The sequence below is a fragment of the Centropristis striata genome, chromosome 11 (genome assembly GCF_030273125.1).
Source record: "Centropristis striata isolate RG_2023a ecotype Rhode Island chromosome 11, C.striata_1.0, whole genome shotgun sequence".
Classification (NCBI taxonomy): Eukaryota; Metazoa; Chordata; class Actinopteri; order Perciformes; family Serranidae; genus Centropristis; species Centropristis striata.
Genome location: NC_081527.1, coordinates 4,644,056 through 4,662,955, shown reverse-complemented (window position 1 = coordinate 4,662,955; position 18,900 = coordinate 4,644,056). Strand labels below are relative to the sequence as shown.

At 33.3% G+C, this 18,900-nt stretch overlaps 1 protein-coding gene across 3 annotated transcripts; it reads left to right on the top strand.

Annotated features, from left to right (window-relative positions):
• Window positions 1-529: 529 nt before the first annotated feature.
• Window positions 530-18,301, top strand: LOC131980831 (E3 ubiquitin/ISG15 ligase TRIM25-like). 3 transcript variants are annotated; one of them, XM_059345138.1, is made up of 8 exons: window positions 530-839; window positions 4,239-4,514; window positions 6,875-7,192; window positions 11,944-12,036; window positions 12,123-12,201; window positions 12,285-12,374; window positions 13,910-13,966; window positions 16,541-18,301. In XM_059345138.1, the coding sequence occupies exons 2-8, from the start codon at window positions 4,257-4,259 to the stop codon at window positions 17,071-17,073; spliced, it is 1,428 nt and encodes a 475-aa protein (XP_059201121.1). In that variant the 5' UTR covers window positions 530-839; window positions 4,239-4,256; the 3' UTR covers window positions 17,074-18,301. The 3 variants fall into 3 exon arrangements, with proteins under 3 accessions (XP_059201121.1, XP_059201119.1, XP_059201120.1); XM_059345136.1 differs by having other exon boundaries at window positions 12,120-12,201; XM_059345137.1 differs by lacking the exon at window positions 530-839 and having other exon boundaries at window positions 1,800-4,514; window positions 12,120-12,201.
• Window positions 18,302-18,900: the final 599 nt, after the last annotated feature.

Genomic DNA, 18,900 nt, shown 5'->3' with positions numbered 1-18,900 from the left:
TAAGTAGTAAAATACTTGAGAACGTATTTGTACTTAGTTTAATTTTGATGTAATTTAAATATATATATATATATATATATATTTAATATAACCTTTATTTCAGCAGGGTAAACATTACTTTAATATTTGAGAAACATCTAAATAATACAAAAATAAATACATGAATAGAAAATGAAAATAATAACAATAGTAGTGAAATAATAATAATAATAATATATTATAGCATTATCTCACAGTTTTGATAGCTTTCTTGTTTTTAGCATTAGATATTGACTTGAAGAACATCTCCAGTTATTCATAAAAACACAAAAGAAAAGTTTCACTTTGGCAAATTTACATTTATGGATGTAAAATTTAGGATTATAATTAGATTTATTAAATAATGTTCTTTTTCAACTGAAATGTTGCTCATTTTAAAACCAAAAAGTACATCTTTTTTTTTTTACCACCAGGGTTCCCATCATGCTTTGCGTGATGTAAACAGGAAGTGCGTCGTTGCCATGCAGTCAGTTCGTTAGTTACACTCATAGACTGGTTACACTAGCTCCGGGTTGGTTACAGTAAATTATGATTTATACAGTATAACAACAAACTAAAAATTCATGAGAGAACCTATGACGCCGTTTTCTCGCTGAATATTATTAACATTTCAGCGGATTTACGTCATGAAAAGTCATGCTAAATGAGCTGTTAGCAGGTTTGTTTTGTTTCGGTTGTAACCATAGTTACATAGAAGCGTTAGCTTCATGCTAAGATAACGTTACATTAGCTTAAAGTTGTTCCAGCTGATGAAGGAGATCTTTCCTCTGAACATGGAGGAAACGTGGCGGACACATTAAGTAAGTAAACACGCTTTATTTTATTGAGGCAAACTTAAAGCGACTTCTGACGCTGATTTTTCATTTTTTGTCGCCCAGCAAAGGTTGAAAATGTCGATAAGTTTAAAGCTCTTTAGGGGAAAAAAGAAAAAACACATTTATTCACTAAGTTAAATAGACAGTATTTCATTGGTTGCCCGTTGAAACTCTGACACAGAGAGCAGAGGAGAGGACAGAATAATAATGATAACAATAACAATAATAATAAAAAATACCTTTATTTATATAGCACCTTTAAAAACAGCGTTCACAAAGTGCTTTGACAGAACAAGCATTAATAAAACTGCAAAAATAAGAAACCAAAAAAGAAGAAATTAAAAAAAAAAAAATATATATATATACATAGATAGATAGATAGATAGATAGATATACTTTATTTATCCCAAGCTGGGAAATTACAGTATATATAATATAAATAAATATAATATAAATATACACTTATATATATACACACATACCACACAAGTTAGAAAGACCAACATCACATGAATGTATACAGGTGATATTATCTAAAAAAATATATTATTTGTACGCAAAATGTGTCTTATTGTTTTTTTTGTTCTGTTTCGGTGCTGTATAAAACACCACAAAAAAAAAAAATTCCCTAGACATTATTCACATGTCTTTTAATAGTTGGAAAAACCTTGCTGTTTCTATTGCAGAATGCTAAAATGTTGGTGACATTCTTATGTTTGAAAAATAAAAACATTTATATCTTGTTCACCAATGCTACCTATACATCAGAAGACTTTGAAAAGAGTTTAGAGTTTTTATTCCCAGCCTAGTCTCACACTGAGATTTCAGACAGACTGTGAATCTTGCAGGGTAACAATTTACAAGACTACAACTAGATTCTTTTATCCGTTTTTTCCTACCATGCATTTTTTCCCATCATGCTCTTAGTAAAAACTGACTAAATGGAGGAGAAGCAGTAGACAACAGACAATACGGTCATTGGTTGCATTACATCACTAAGTTTAATATAGTTGTGTATCTGCTCCTCAGCCATGGTACACCCACACAGGTGTTTTCTCTTAATCTGACCTTGAGGAGGAACCCACAGGTGGAACCAATAATTATGTATCATGTAACAGTTATAAGTCATGAGGACTTTGAACACTTTTAATGATTAGTCGATCATTTGTCTTCTCTGTTGATAATTGACTACATAGAGGTCAGTGACTAAAAAAAGACGCCACAACAAATTCCAGGTTTAGTCAAGCCACAAAAAACACTCATAATCAGCGGTGGAAAAAAAGTATTTAGATCCCTTACTTAAGTAAAAGTACTAATACCATGCTGTGAAGTTACTCTACTACAAGTAAAAGTCCTGCATTCAAAACTGACTGAAGTAAAAGTGCAAAAGTATCAGCATCAAAATGTATTTAAAGTATCAAAAGTAAAAGTACATATTATGCAGAATGAACCCACTCAGATTGTTTTTAAAAATATATTCTAAATATATTAGATTATTTGTATTGATGCACTTATGTAAGCAACATTTTAATTTTGTTAAGATATGACTTAGTTTAACTATGTAAAATAGGTCTACTGTTTTGAGGTTTAAAATGTTTAATCATTTTATGTTTTTATGTTAAATCTCGACCTGAAAAGTAACTAAAGCTGTCAGCTAAATGTAGTGGAGTAAAAAGTACAATATTTGCCTCAAAATGTAGTGAAGTAGAAGTATAAAGTTACATAAAATGGAGATATTATAGGTAAAGTACAAGTACTTCAAAACTGTTCTTAAGTACAGTACTTGAGTAAATGTATTTTGTTACATTCCATCACTGCTCATAATCCGAACATTTTTGCTTTTGTAATCCTGTATTCAGCCTGAATCTTGGATTACAATTTTTGCTGATTTATTACACACTGAATGTGAGTGTTTGGATGGAAATAGTCGAAACGTTTGTTATCATACCTTGCACCAAAAGTAAAAATGTATTTTTTGTTTTGCAGTTTGTTTGCAAATCTGCAACACAACACACAGTTTTGTTACATTAGACACTTTGCTCAAACTTCTCAATCTCTTTTATATTATTGAAAACACTCCTGACATGGGCAACAAGAGCACATCCACACACATGAAAACAGCCGGACACTAACTGGACACCAATACTCCTAAATCATGACCCCCATTATGATTTTAATTAAAAATTAAGAATTGATCAAAATTAGCTTTCCATTTCAATTTTTTAAATCAAAAGAATGATCAGCAAAATTGAGGGTTTAAAGCAACATATTTTATTGGTTACGCTGATAGATTTCTTTGTGTTTTTGTTGGTGTTGTAGAAGCAATGGCAAAAAAATAAGCTTTGTATTTTTTTCTAAAGCAGCTCTCTGTTTGTGTAGATGTTCTGTACAGGAATAATCTTTCATAGAAGCCTGTTAGAGAAAATATAGTATAGGAAGCACTACAGACATCGGTTCTGCTTTAAAAGAGTCATTTTGAAAAAGGGTTGTTCAAGTACAAGTTACTTTATTTGTACCCAGAGGCAGATTTTGTTTGCAGTATAGAGTCCTCATACACACACACAAAAGAGGCACATATCATACATCATTCAACTTAAGACAGTGGGAGTTAAGAAATGGCAAGTTAAATAAAAATAAAATTAAATAAAATTAAAAATGATCAAAATTTCTTACAGGTCCAGACTATACTTAGATATTGATGTGAACTAAAATACGAATAGCAAAAAAAGAAGACGGAAAAATAAAAACAAAATAAAACAGCAAAATAAAATAAAACTTGTTTAGGTTGTAAAAACGTAGATAAAGGTTAAAATGTATATATAGAAATAGTAAATACATACATAAAAGCAACAATAAATAAATAACCACCCGTGCAAAGCATAGCTATGAATTGTTCCTCAGTGTAATGGCTGCAGGGACAAAACTGTTCTTGTGTCTTTTTGTTCTCCACTGCGGTGTAAGAGCTTTTGATTGCAGTTTCATGTTAAAATAGAGGTGAGGTGTTTATCTGTAGGTGTTTATCTCCATTAGTTGTGTCCCATTTAGCTTGCGTGTGGTGTTTTTACACACTTCCACAACGAGTGTGTGAGCCAAGTTACTCTGGAGCCTCCTCCTCTTAGGCCACGCCCACCAGGAAGCACAAATATAAACTCAGCAATGCTTTCACTTTAGGCAATGTGTGTACGGAAGATAGCAGACAAGCAGCACTGCAGGCGTTACTCAGCTAAAGCTTTAAAGGTAGGAATGATTTTAGTGATTAGCCATGAAGTGGACGTGTTAAAGCTCATACACTAAACAGCAGCGTTCACAAAGCCAGCAAACTAAGTGCTGCTCAGTTAACTCCTTCCTGTCTGCTCTTCTCATGCTCACTGCCACTCTGTGAAGAAAAAAGGCACCAAGAAGATGGAAGATGGAGAGAAGACAAAGCTGGAGGAGATGCTGATGTGCCCAGTGTGCCAGGATATCTTTAAGGACCCCCGGCAGCTGCCCTGTGGACACAGCATGTGTATGGGCTGTCTGGAAAACATGATCGATCACTCCTCAGACGCTCCTTTCCGTTGTCCGGACTGCAGGGCTCATTTTGGACCCGTCTTCGGGGTGCAGAAGAGCTACACGCTGAGCAGCATCGTAGAGGACTTCAGAGTGATCAGGAGGAGGATGGTACGTCCTAAAATCACTTATTATTAACCTTTATTTTATCGTGACCCACTCAGATTGTTTATTATTGTATTGATGCATTTATGTAAGCAGCATTTTTTTTAAACATACAGTACAGGCCAAAAGTTTGGGCACACCTTCTCATTCAATGCGTTTCCTTTATTTTCATGACTATTTACATTGTAAATTCATCAAAACTATTAATGAACACACATGGAATTATGTACTTAACAAAAAAGTGTGAAATAACTGAAAACATGTCTTATATTCTAGTAAACAAAGGGTGGTTACTTTGAGGAATCTAAAATACAAGACATGTTTTCAGTTATTTCACACTTTTTTTGTTAAGTACATAATTCCATATGTGTTCATTCATAGTTTTGATGCCTTCAGTGAGAATCTACAATGTAAATAGTCATGAAAATAAAGAAAAACGCATTGAATGAGAAGGTGTGTCCAAACTTTTGGCCTGTACTGTATATTTATTGGTTTTTGTGTTAATATAACAACATCCAACAATCAAAACTTCTTCATTTTTCTTTCATTAGAAGATAAAGTACATAGATCTGGATAAATACCTAAAATACATGACTTAGGGCAAAAAGGTACAGGGGAAGTTGTGATCTGAGAAATATACTTCAACGCTGAGCTCCAAAATGTTTTAATCTCTTCACATTTCCATAAACAGTGATATATGTAAGCAGCATTTTAATTTTGTAAAGATATGACTCAATTTAACTATGTAAAATAGACCTACTGTTTTGAGGTTTATATAATATCTAATCACTTTAACTTTATCATGTTTTATGTTAAATCTTGATCTGAAATGTAACTAAAGCTGTCAGCTAATTGTAGTGGAGTAAAAAGTACAATATTTGCCTCAAAATGTAGTGAAGTAGAAGTATAAAGTTACATAAAATGGAGATATTATAAGTAAAGTACAAGTACTTCAAAACTGTTCTTAAGTACAGTATTTAAGTAAATGTACATTCCATCACTGCTCATAATCCGAACATTTTTGCTTCTGTAATCCTGTATTCAGCTTGAATTTTGTATTACATATTTTGCTGATTTTTTTACACACTGAAAGTGAGTGATGGAGGAAATAATCAAAACGTTTGTTATCATACCTTGCACCAAAAGTAAAAATGTATTTTCTGTTTTGCAGTTTGTTTGCAAATCTGCAACACAACAAACACAGTTTTGTTACATTAGACACTTTGCTCAAACTTCTCAAATTCTTTTAAATGATTGAAAACACTTGTAATAAAAAAGCAAAACACTCCTGAAATGGGAAACACACACACATCCACACACATGAAAACAGCCGGACACTAACTGGACACCAATACTCCTAAATCATGAACAATATTTGGGTGATTCTCATGAAGCCAGTCTAAGTTCTGTCTGTGAAGATTATAAGGACATACTTTATTAAACTAAATATATTTCACTTTAATATGAATGAACAATATAGCAAAATATAACAATATACATTGTTTTGTGCTAAAATAATATTTTCTATATTTTTTAACATATTTATGATTCACAAATTCATTACTGTAATGCATCCAGATAAAAATGTCATGGTTTCCCCCACACTTGTATACAATAAATATTTAATAAACTTTATAAAAATAAATAAACATTTGTTTAAAAATGTATGATTAAACAGAATATAATCAAACAATGGTTTTTAACAATGTGTAAAAAACAAAATCTGAATGAAAATTGGTGAGAAAAAATGGTTAAATGTTACGGTAATGATAGAATTGTTTGCATTAAAATATGTGTATATTTGAATAAAATGCATGTTGGTGATACCAGCTACTCTTGAGCATATTTAAGTGCTTGCCAAAGGAAAAAAAATAGCTTTTGTTATTTTTTTAATTTAAAAATATGTTACGGTAATGAATTTTGTCGCTCACAGTGTCTCTAAAAATGTCAGAAAATACCTTAAATTCTTTCAAACAGATTATAAATTCATATTTAACAGTGACTTTAGATTGTATAGGTTATAAAGGGTCAAAGAAAATATGTATTAAATGCTCTTGGATTTTTGCTCTGAGCTGCACCATGTTCATGTTCAGTTTTTCTGCTGCATCTACCTGGAACATCTTACAACATTCACTCAAACTCAACACAATTATAACTATGGGCCAGTTTAAAACTATGATAATCAATAACTCTGCCTTTCACTGTAACTGTTTTTAATGTTTTTGCATGTGTTTTGTCTGTACTGCTTCGTGTTTTCTCTGTACTTTCGACGTCATTGCAAATGAGGGGTTGCCCTCAATGATTCCTCGAGAAAATAAATAAAGGATAAATGAAAATGAAAAAATCCGTTTGTACTTTGTAAACAGGAAGTTCAGAGGAAAATCGTGTACTGCGACTGCTGCCCGGAGAAAGCGACCCCGGCCTTCAAGACGTGTCTGAAGTGCGAGGTGTCTCTGTGCAGAAAACACATCAAGGACCACCAGGAGCTGCCGGTGTTCACAGGACACCCCTTGGTGGAGCCTCTGGGGGACCTGCAGGAGAGGAAGTGTCCGCAGCACAACGACCAGGTGCTGAAGTATTACTGCAACACGTCGGGACGCTACGTCTGCAACATGTGTTCCCTGCAGAGCAAACAGAACCACCAGACCACCGAATCCTACGCCGTCCTCAGGAGACAGCTCACTGTGAGTCCTCACAACACGGTTTTACACCGAGGTTACTATATTCAATTCAATTCAATTTCAATTCAATTCAATTGGCTTTATTGGCATGACGTAACAATGTATATATTGCCAAAGCAAGCATCAGAAAAAAAGATAACAAGATAAGGAAAGCAATATTTACAATAAATTATTATAATTCTGTTATTCATTTTAAATGAAAAGAAAAACTAATAGCAATAAAAGAAAGCAATATTTACAATCATTGAATTACAATCAACATATAATTTAACATAAAATAAAAAATAAAAACAAAACAAGCTGTGTGTCACTCAGGCAGAAACATAGAGTGCTGCTAATCTAATCTAGAGCTCTGTGACTCTTCCCCGAGGAGGAGCGGCAGTTTTTCCTCATCTGACCATTTTAAAAAGTTATTATAGTTAACGAAAACTAACCAAATAACTAAAACTAGAATTTTTCAGAAATTTTATTGAGTAGGATAAACCCCTTGAGAGGAATCCTCTCGTTTTCGAGGGGTCCTAAAGTACATTACAAAACAAAACACTCAACAATTTACAGACACACAACAACAAAGACAACAGGCATCAACACAAACAGAAGAAATGAACACAACCTCTCAATGGCCACAAGTTGGACATAAAATTAGCCTAGTAAAACTGAAAGAAGTCACATGATATTAATGTAAATTGAAATTGCAGTGTTACAAAAAATAAAATAAAATAAATAAATAAGTAAAAAATTGACATAATGTTATCTGAAACATGTGCAGTTTTGCAGAATTGAAAAAAACATTTTCCTTAACAGAAATAAAAATAAAAACAAGTTTTTTAAAAACCATAACTAACTGAAACTGTATTTTGTGGTTACAAAACTAACTAAAATTAACTAAAATTATAGTGAAAATGTCCTTCGTTTTGTCAACTTTTTTCATCCGTAAACCTTTTTGGTTGATATGAAATCTATTTAATCTATCTGGTTTTATGACTTAATAAACTTATTGGGGCTGAGATGGATCAGACAAAGGAAATAAAGGAAACATTTATTGTGACTTTTTTAAAAATCTGGCACCCAACAAATACCCCATTACAAAAAAACTAAAACTAAAAAAAACTAAACTAAAACTAAGCATTTTCCAAACAATAAAAACTAATTAAAACTAGCAAACTCACTCTAAAAACTCATTAAAACTAACTGAATTTGAAAACAAAAAATCACAACGAAATTAAAACTAAAACTGATGAAAAATCCAAAACTATTCTAACCTTGTTTTACACTTTATTACACAGGAGAAATCTTGGTTTCTCTCTGTCATAAGAACCATCAGGTTGGCTCAGGGAGAGTTTCTTGTAAACTGAGTGGGGATTACCATCATAGAAGGGAGATTCTTGTTGCTACGTGCAGAGAAACAGGATTTTCTGGTTCTGACAAACTGAGTATTACTTTCACCTTCAGCCCTTATTTATACAGTCTATGATTTATGCTGGGCTTACACCAGAATATTTCCCAGACAGTCCCAGACTAAAAGCTGAAAGTCTTTAGTAAATCTATGAGTTTTACTGGAGTCATCTCCATCTTTAGTTTAACCCTGTAAAACCCCCCAAAAAAAGTATGTTTTAGTAAGTTTTTACGGAAATGTTGAAATATTGCAACATTGGGCTTAATGGGGAACAGATCTCCTGTTTTTCCACTCATTGTCTGAACAACAATACAGAACTAAGGATTCATTTGAAGGGTTTTGCTTTTGCCAAACCAGTAAATAACATGAATAATAATCTCAGTCATGTTGTTATGAAGAGTTATGAACTTTGACATTATAGTATTTACATTATTTACATTTATTTGCAGTGATAGTCCCAGAAGCAGTTCTTGTCCTCTGAAAAACAGAGGCAGACATCACACTTGCTGCATTGGGTACCAAAAAAAAAGAAAAATTAGTGTTTTTTTTTGGGGATAACCAAAATTGTTGTAATTCTGCAACACTGGGTCTTACAGGGTTAAGGTAGTAATCTGCTCTGTTTCATATCAGTCTTTTCCTAGTCTTGGTTTGTCTCAGTGATGTAACACAACATGGTTTTATTCATAATGATTTTGGTTATTATTAAGAATGCTTCATCCATGACTGTCGATGTTAAAATGACCAGAAAAAGGACACATAATTATCGAAATAGACACAAACTGACCAAAAATAGACGTAAACATGATCAAAAAAGACACAAAATGACCAAAAAAAGATGTTAAAATGATCAAAAAATACACAAAATGACCAAAAATAGATGTACAATTTATCAAAAAAGACACAAAATTACCCAAAATATATGTAAAAATGACTAAAAAAGATGGGGAAAAAGTAAGTCATGGAAAAAAGTGGTTCCAGACTGGCCAGTAAAACCAGTAAAACCACTTCCTCAGGAAAAAGGAACATCACAATAATGCCTCAATAAAAATCTAGTGATGTCATATATTTAGATGTTTCTTAGTAAAGAGAAAAGTAAAGAGACCCAGTTAAAATGCATCAATAAATGTATACATAAAAGAGTAATAAATAATGGATGATTAATGTTTGATTAACTAAATTAAAGTTGATAGAGCTGACACATATAAGTATTCAATTAAATCAATTATAATTAAATAGGACATAAATGTATATGATGAATTCATTTCTAAATGTTCCTTTCCTTTATTCTTCCTTATATCTATTTTTACTGTAAAATAGTCAACTTTTCATGTGATAAAAACAGAAACCCTGTTTCAGCTTTGTGAGGGGCATTTTGTGGCGTCTTCTCTTCTTTTTGTTGTTGTTGTTGTTGTTGTTTTCAACACAAACAACTGAGTCACACACTAGAGCAGCTGGAGCCAAAAGCTAGTGATGTCCAAATGAAGCTTCATGAACCATTTTCTATATTTTCTGAGCCAACTAGATGGTGCTCTCTATCCAAAAAATGGTTAAAAGCACATTGAATTAGCCTTTATTGAGCATTTATCTTTAAACCAAGAACGCCATCTAGTGGGGTCAACAAATATAACTAATGGTTCATGAAGCTTCATTTGGACATCACTACCAAAAGCTGCTTCTCCTCCATTTAGTCAGTTTTTACTAAGAGCATGATGGAAAAACTGCTAAAAGAATCTAGTTGTAGTCTGTAAATAGTTTCCTGCTAGATTGACAGTCTGTCTAAAAGCTCAGTGTGAGACTAGAAACTCTGAACTCTTGTCTTTAGATGGGAGCTGATAGTTTTCCAGGAGTCTTTTCCAAATCTTTTCAGTCTTCTGATGTATCGGTAGTATTAGCCGTATCATGCTGTACAGAAAAGACCCACAGAACTTTAGCGTTGATCTCAGAGTTTCCAAAGATACCACTTTTGTCAGACTGAACTTTTTAAAAATGTGTTTAAAATGGTGCACAAAATATCTAGAATATTCTCATTTAATGGAACTGTGCAGCCAGAAAAAGCATAATTCTTGGGCTTAACTATTTTACTTCATATAGCTTCATAAAGCTGATGCATAATATATATATATATGATACTGTCTGAAAGTGAAGAATAAGATCTTTCTTCCAACTAAATAATGAAAAATAAAAGAACAACTGGATGTTAAGAGGTTTCAAGCAGAACTGTGTGTGTTCCTGACATAGGGTACTTTTGGAGACACGTTTCAGAATAAAAACCTGTTAATATAATAAAACATTTTCCATGGTTTTCTTGATAATGATTTTGGTTATTATCATCAATAAAACCATGTTAAATGTCTAGAAATCAGCTCTTAAATTAAACTCTGAGACATTTTTGTTAGTTTTTGTGAGACAGTTGTTATCATTATATTTGTCCAAACAAATAGTACCTTTAGTTGTACCAGGCATTAAAATGAACAAGAAATTGAAGAAAACAAGGGTCTAATCATTTTTTCCATGACTGTAGGTACTGGCTCTGAACAGGCCCTTGAACTGCCTTGGTAGAAAAGCGCTATCAGTGGTGTGTGTGTCAATTAAATAGTCTCTAATGTGGCCCAGGACGCTGGATTACCCAGACACATCGTAACATCAAGTCTGAACCAAGGTTATAATAGTTTTGGATTTTTCATTAGTTTTAGTTTTAATTTCGTTGTGAATTTTTGTTTTCAAATTCAGTTAGTTTTAGTTAGTTTTAAGAGTGAGTTTTCTAGTTTTAGTTTAGTTTTTATTTTTTGAAAATGCTTAGTTTTAGTTTAGTTTTTATTAGTTTTAGTGTTAGTTTTAGTTTTTTTGTAATGGACTATGTGTTGGGTGCCAGATTGAAAGTGGTCATAATAAATTTTGCCTTTATTTCCTTTGGTTTATCATCTCAGCCCCAATAAGGTTATTAACTGTTTTGAATTTTGGTTCTAGTGTAAACATCCCAGTCTCAGTAAACATATTCACCATGTGTGACATGTTCAAATAGAAACACTGAATTATGAATGAAAAAAGTTGACAAAAACGAAAACTAAGGACATTTCCACTATAATTTTAGTTTTATTTTATTTCAGTTAACGAAAATGTTTTTTCAATTCTAGTTTTCGTTATTTCGTTAGTTTTCGTTAACTGTAATAACCTTGGTCTGAATGGGGCCTGAGTCTGTGTCATGTCTCTAAAAGTGACTTAAGTGTGTGTGTGTGTGTGTGTGTGTGTGTGTGTGTGTGTGTGTGTGTGTGTGTGTGTGTGTGTGTGTGTGTGTGTGTGTGTGTGTGTGTGTGTGTGTGTGTGTGTGTGTGTGTGTGTGTGTGTGTGTGTTGAACAGGAGGACATAGACGAACGCTTCAACATGCTCAAGGAGCAGATTGGAGAATCGAGCGGAGCGATAAAAACACTGCAGGAAGACCTCCGCCGAGAAGTAAACTCACTTTATCCATTCTGGATTCTCATGTTTTCTGTTTGTTTCAACTCTTTTCTGATCTGATCTGTGTTTTCCTTCAGCAGAAAGTGAATTCTAGCTACTCGTCTCTCAACACGGTGACAGCCGTGCTGCTCTGTCTGTGGTTCATCGTTCTGTATTACGGTGAGAGAAGCTCCAGTATCTGCTTCATCATGTCTGAGACACACTGACTGATGTTTGTTTGTTTGTTTGTTTGTCTCAACCAGCCTACAACTACGCTGTAGAGAACCAGGCGCTGAAAGAAGCTCTGGACAAGCAGCACAGCCACGCTCACCACATCTACTCCACCATCGCAGGTAAGAGCTTCACATCACAACACACACACAGTGTGACCATATTTTGTGGGCCCCACCTTGATATGAAAGTTTAATGTGAGTTTTATATGAATGGCACTTTACTGTGTTATTATCTGCCGTGTTGTTGTTACCGGAAGAAGTGGAAATGTTATGTGATGTAATTTTGTGTCTTTTTTTTTTGTAATTTTGTGTCTTTTTCTAATAATTTTGTGTCTTTTTTTGGGGTAATTTTGTGTCTTTTTTATGTAATTTTGTGTCTTTTTTTGGGGTAATTTTGTGTATTTTTTTTTTGTAATTTTGTGTATTTTTGGGTTATTTTGTGTATTTTTTTTGGTCATTTTGTGTCTTAGTAATTTTGTGTCTTATTTTTTTTAGTAATTTTGTGTCTTTTCTTTAGTAATTTAGTGTTTTTTCAGTCATTTTGTGTCTTTTTTTTAGTAATTTTGTGTCTTTTTTTGGGCCATTTTGTGTCCTTTTTGGTAATTTTGTCTTTTTTTAGTATTTTTTTGTCTTTTTTTCTGTCATTTTGTGTCTTTTTTAAGTAATTTTTTTTTCTGTCATTTTGTGTGGGTTTTTTTTAGTAATTTTGTGTCTTTTTTTGGTCATTTTGTGTCTTTTTTAAGTAATTTATTATTTTTTTCTGTCATTTTGGTTATTCTTTTTTAGTCATTTTGTCTTTTTTTGTCATTTTGATACTGCCTCCAGCGGCCCCCAGGTAATTTGAGTTTGAGACCCCTGCTTTAGAGGATTATGTCTTTTAAATACAAACTATGAGTTACTGTATTCTGTAACAGTTTCAGTTTCAACTGGTGACATTCTGAATACAGGAACAGTCAGTTTGTGGTTGTTTTGGTGTGTTTTGTCAGCAGGATTACAGAACAAACTGCCGGCCTGTTTTTCATGAAAATAAAAAGTTGTAATATGGGTCAAAGACATGCAGGTTTAATTTCCAAAATATCAAAGTATTCCTTCAATAGCCTGATGAATCATATAGTAAAAAAATCTTTATCTCCATTTGCTGAGCACCAACAACTACAGGTGCATCTCAATAAATTAGAATATCACAGAAAAATGTATTAATGTCAGAAATTCAATTCAAAAAGTGGAAATAACACATTCTATAGATCCATTACACACAGAATGAAACATTTCATGTCTTATTTTAAATTCCTTGTTATTATAATGATTATAGCTTACATTTAATGAAGACCTAAAATTCAGTGTCTCAAAAAATTTTGAATATTACAAAAAAATACAGATTTTAAAAAGTATGTTTAATATGGAAATGTTGGCCTCTGAAAAGTATGTCATCTATATGACTCAATATTTGATTTGAAGTACTGGAAATTGACTTTTCCATCATATTCTGATGTATTGAGATGATCCTGTAAATCACAGATATACCAATAATTAATTCTGTGACACTTTATCAACAACACAATTAAAGCCAACTATTATCTGGTGTGGTGCCTCACACACAGGGCAACATGTTTAATCTTATCTTCTTTTTTTTTTTTGTCTTTTAATTTCCACAGAACATTTGCTCGATCATCCAAAGAAGAGCCAAACATCTCCAGACACAGAAGATCAAGGTAGAGAAGCCGTCATATGAAACTTTGGGATGGAAACTCTGGATTTACCCTCATCTAATGCTCCGACATGGAAGATGAGAAAAACAATAAAAACTGTCATTTTTCACTATTGTTAGACTTTTACTTTTATTTCAGCATGTTCACGTCATTATTAATATCACGATTTCTTACTTTTATTTGAGGGAGCGCCTGAGAGAAAGCTGGATGAAGTGTTTACCAAGGTTATCATAGTTTTGGATTTTTTTTTGTGAATTTTTGTTTTCAAATTCAGTTAGTTTTAGTTAGTTTTTAGGGTGAGTTTGCTAGTTTTAGTTAGTTTTTATTTTTTGGAAAATGCTTAGTTTTAGTTTAGTTTTTATTAGTTTTAGTTGTTTTGTAATGGGGTATTTGTTGGGTCCAGATTCAATAAGGTCACAATAAATGTTTCCTTTATTTCCTTTGTCTGATCCATCTCAGCCCCAATAAGAAAAAAAGTTGACAAAGACGAAAACGAAGGACATTTTCACTGTAATTCTAGTTAGTTTTGTAACCACAAAATACAGTTTCAGTTAGTTATCGTTTTTAAAAAAAACAAACACTCGTTTTTATATTTATTTCAGTTAACAAAAATGTTTTTTCAATTTTAGTTTTCGCTATTTCATTAGTTTTCGTTAACTATAATAACCTTGGTGGTTACATTGCCACAATATCCCAGATTCTGAATGCTCCTAACTAGAACACTTCAATAATAACACACACACACACACACACACACATATATATATGTTTACATATTATATACTATGTTATGTGTGTATGCACACCCTGCACAGGCTAAGTATATGAAACATTGCTATGTTATTATTACTACTATTACTATTATACTATTATTATATACATATGCAGTTAGTGCCATTACTATTATTACTATATACTGTGATAAACTACTATTATTATATTGCCCTTATTGTTATTATTATTATTATTCATAAAAAACGTGACACATTTTAAGTGATTAGACTTAAAAAAAAAATACCCTCATATATCAGTATATTAAGTAGTTAAAATGAGTCCTATCTTTACTAAATTAAAATGCTGCTTATATAAATGCATCAATAATAATATGAAATAATATATTTGGAATATATTTAACAATCAGAATAGGGCCAGTCTTTCTCTTTTGATACTTTAAACCAGACCTGGGCATTGGGCGGCCCGCGGGCCACATCCGGCCCGTTGGCTGTCCTTGTCCGGCCCGCGTGAGGTTACCCAGAAATTAGAAATCAATACAACCGCAGTGCTTTTATTTTGAAAAAAATAGCAAACATTATCATTAGCACTAGAGCTAACGAGCACTTTTACTATAGTTAAGACAACAAATATAGCCACTAATATATATGACAGAAGAAAATCAACTTTAACAAACCTTGTGTCCTGTCAACCAACCACTATAGAAGCCTTTTTCATACTTTATATCAACTTTATATGAATTACGACGCACTCGTTATTATTAACCGTTCGTTTTTAATTTTTTACCATTCTACCTGTTATTTCCTGTCACTACCTTTCAAAATAAAAGCACCCGTTTCACACTGGATGGCGCCTTTTCAAAAATAAAAGCATCACAATATTGTATAACACCTAGAAAATTTACAAACATGAAAAAAACAAGCTCTATAATCCAAATATACCAATAGGAACCTTGCTAAAGGTCATTTACAGTTATAAATGTTAAAGTGATATAGTGATTGGAGTATTTACTACTTTTTACTGCTATATTTGATTTACTCCACATTAACAGTCTTATCATAACATGTATTCTTATCAGTAGCAGCTCAAAACCAGATAATTTACTGTATTTTATGAAGCGATTAAATTAATATTAGCATTAGTTCAGAGTTTTGGTCCGGCCCATGCAACCTTCGTGGTATTGGTCATGTGGCCCCTTGGGGAAATTAATTGCCCACCCCTGAAAGTGTTTGTTACACTTTGTGTTTTTTTTTTGGTCATTTTGTGTCTTATTTTTTAGTAATTTTGTGTATTTTTTTTAGTAATCGTCTTTTTTTTTCTTCTTGTGTCTTTTTTTTCATTTTGTGTCTTTTTGGGTCATTTTGTGTCTTTTTTGGTCATTTTGTGTCTTATTTTTTTGTAATTTTGTGTCTTTTACTAATAATTTTGTGTATTTCTTTTAGTAATTTTGTGTCTTTTTTGGTCATTTTGTGTCTTTTTTTGGTAATTTTGTGTCTTATTTTTTTGTAATTTTGTGTCTTTTTCTAATAATTTTGTGTATTTCTTTTAGTAATTTTGTGTCTTTTTTGGTCATTTTGTGTCTATTTTAAATAATTTTGTGTCTTTTTTTGTAATTTTGTGTCTTTTTTAAGTAATTTATTTTTTTCTGTCATTTTGTGTCTTTTTTTTTTTTGTTGTTGTAATTTTGTCTTTTTTTTGTCATTTTGATTGACCGTGGGTCCTTATGTGTTAAGGACATTTTGAATGCAGGACCTTTTACTTGTAGTGGAGTCATTCCACAGTGTCGTATCAATACGGCTACTTAACTTATTTCCCACCGTGCTGAATTGTCTTTGTGTCTCTCAGGACTCCTGAAGTTGGACGTGGACACAGCGAGTCCTTTCCTGGGTGTCTCTGCCGACCTCCAGACAGCAGAGAGGGTGAAGACCAAGCTGGACTACCCCAGCAGCAGCCGGCGCTTCGAGGAGGCTCCTCAGGTCCTCTCGGCCCGCTGCGTCTCCTCGGGGAGACACGGTTGGGAGGTGGAGGCGGAGGGCTACTGGGACGTCTCCGTCTCCTACACCAGCATCCTGAGGAAGAGCAAACACGGCAGCACCTTCGGGAACAACCAGGAGTCCTGGAGCCTGACGCACAACGGGAAGGGCTCGCTGTTCGCCTACCACAACAAGAGGAAGACGCTCGTCTCTGGGACGCTGATGAGCAGACGGGTCGCAGTGATGGTGGACTTTAAGGGAGGAAAGATCTCCTTCAGCGCTGTGGAGTCCACCACCACGCTGCTGCACGAGTTCAAGGTGGATCTGACCCAGCCCGTGTGTCTGGGGCTGGGCCTGTACCGCGTGGATCCGCCCAGTACAGCCTCCATAGTCAGAGCCTGGTGAGAAACCATCTGACTGGCTCAAACGTCTTAAATCCAGCTGTAATCAAGAGGAACTGAAGCTGATTTGCACTAAATGTGGAGGGCTCTGAGAGTAAAAGGCCTCACTGTGTCAGAGCCAATGAAAAAATGGAACATTTGCGCCCCGGTAGCACACCTGGTAGAGCGCGCACCATAGAGGCTTTGACCTCGCAGGCGGGCGGCTCGGGTTCGAGTCCGACTCGGAGCCCTTTCCCGCATGTCTCCCCCTTTCACTCTCTCTCTCACACTATCAAATAAAGCCTTGAAAAACGGCCAAAACAATATAAAAAAACAAAAAAATGGAACATTTGACTCAGGAATGTATTTTTTATGTTGCAAGGTGTATGAAGATATGTACAGTAGTTAATTTTAACCCTTAACCCATTGAAGCCTGGAAAGCGGATACGTCGTTTTGTAGTATTTGTATAAGCTCTCAAATACTTTTTGAATGTAATTTCTATCTGCTACAGAGGCTGAAAAATCTATTATTTAGTAGAAGAGTTGACACTTTTTTTTCCAGAATTTTTCCAGAATTTCCAGAAAATTAGAGGCTTATTTTAAAATCGCCTAGCAGTTTTTCAGGCCTCAATGGGTTAATAGGGCACTCATTGAAATACTTGCAAATTTCAACCCTAGAGAATATTGGAGGGTATTACATACAGCCAGAATGTGTAAAAAAAACATTCGGACCCGGGGGAGGGGGGTCATATTTTGAGAAAAAAGTTTACGAGATTAAAGTGGCAAATCTACGAGAAAAAATGTGCAGATTTATGAGATTTAAAGTGGCGAATCTGCAAGAAAAAAGTTGCTTTTTTCCCACTTTTTTCTCGTAAATCTGCAACTTTTTTCGCACAGATTTGCCACTTTAAATCTCTTAAATCTGCGACTTTTTTTCTTGTAGATTTTCCACTTGATTCTAGTAAATTTGCAACTTTTTTCCCGAAATACTACCACCAAAAGGACATTTTAACACAAATGTCAGGCTTCTGAAAAGTATCTTCATTTCTATACTTCATTCTTGGTTGGGCTCCTTTTTTTTTTTTTTAGATGTTCCTGTATTATTAGAGTGCCTTTCAACACGTGAAAATCTGTCTTAGTACTTTCACATCAAAGATGAAGAAATTAACTGTTAACCTTCAGCTTAAAAAAGGTGAAGCTAAATCTTTTGCAATATAATTTGAAAGAACAAAGACACACAGTATGCAGCCTAATTATATTATATATATAATATATATATATATATTTATATATATATATATATATATGTATATTATATATATATTTGATTTAATATTGTCTTGTCTTTATAATAATCATATGTATGATTAAATGTCAAATGCAATTCATTTTGTTCTGCTGTTCAACCTTACATTAAATTAAAAAAAATATAATTACAAATTTGCTGTAAGATTTGTGTGTAAAACAATGAGGCTGTTCTGGTTTCAAGAATTAATTCTCCTCATAAAGACATGTTTCAGTATTTAAGAACCTTTCATCCACTTTAACTTTCCATTTAATGTAAATAAAAAATATAATAAATAAAAAAAATAATGTAAATAAAAAATAAATAAAACAATATTCTCCAGATTCTAGCAACGATAAGGAACAACAGAAGGCTTTGTCTTCTCTTATCAGTGGTGGAAGAAGTATTCAGATCCTTTACTGCAGTAAAAGTACTACTACCACACTGTGAAATGACTCCACTATAAGTAAAAGTCCTGCATTCAAAACTTACTGAAGTAAAAGTACAAAAGTATCAGCATCAAAGTGTACTTAAAGTATCAAAAGTAAAAGTACTCGTTATGCAGAA

Bases quoted from the DNA above. Each gene is read 5' to 3' on its own strand.
- LOC131980831 (XM_059345136.1), top strand. From the start codon at position 4,257: ATGGAAGATGGAGAGAAGACAAAGCTGGAGGAGATGCTGATGTGCCCA. The intron at 4,515-6,874 runs GTACGTCCTAAA...CTTTGTAAACAG, and splicing joins GAGTGATCAGGAGGAGGATG to GAAGTTCAGAGGAAAATCGT. The intron at 12,202-12,284 runs GTGAGAGAAGCT...TGTCTCAACCAG, and splicing joins GTTCATCGTTCTGTATTACG to CCTACAACTACGCTGTAGAG.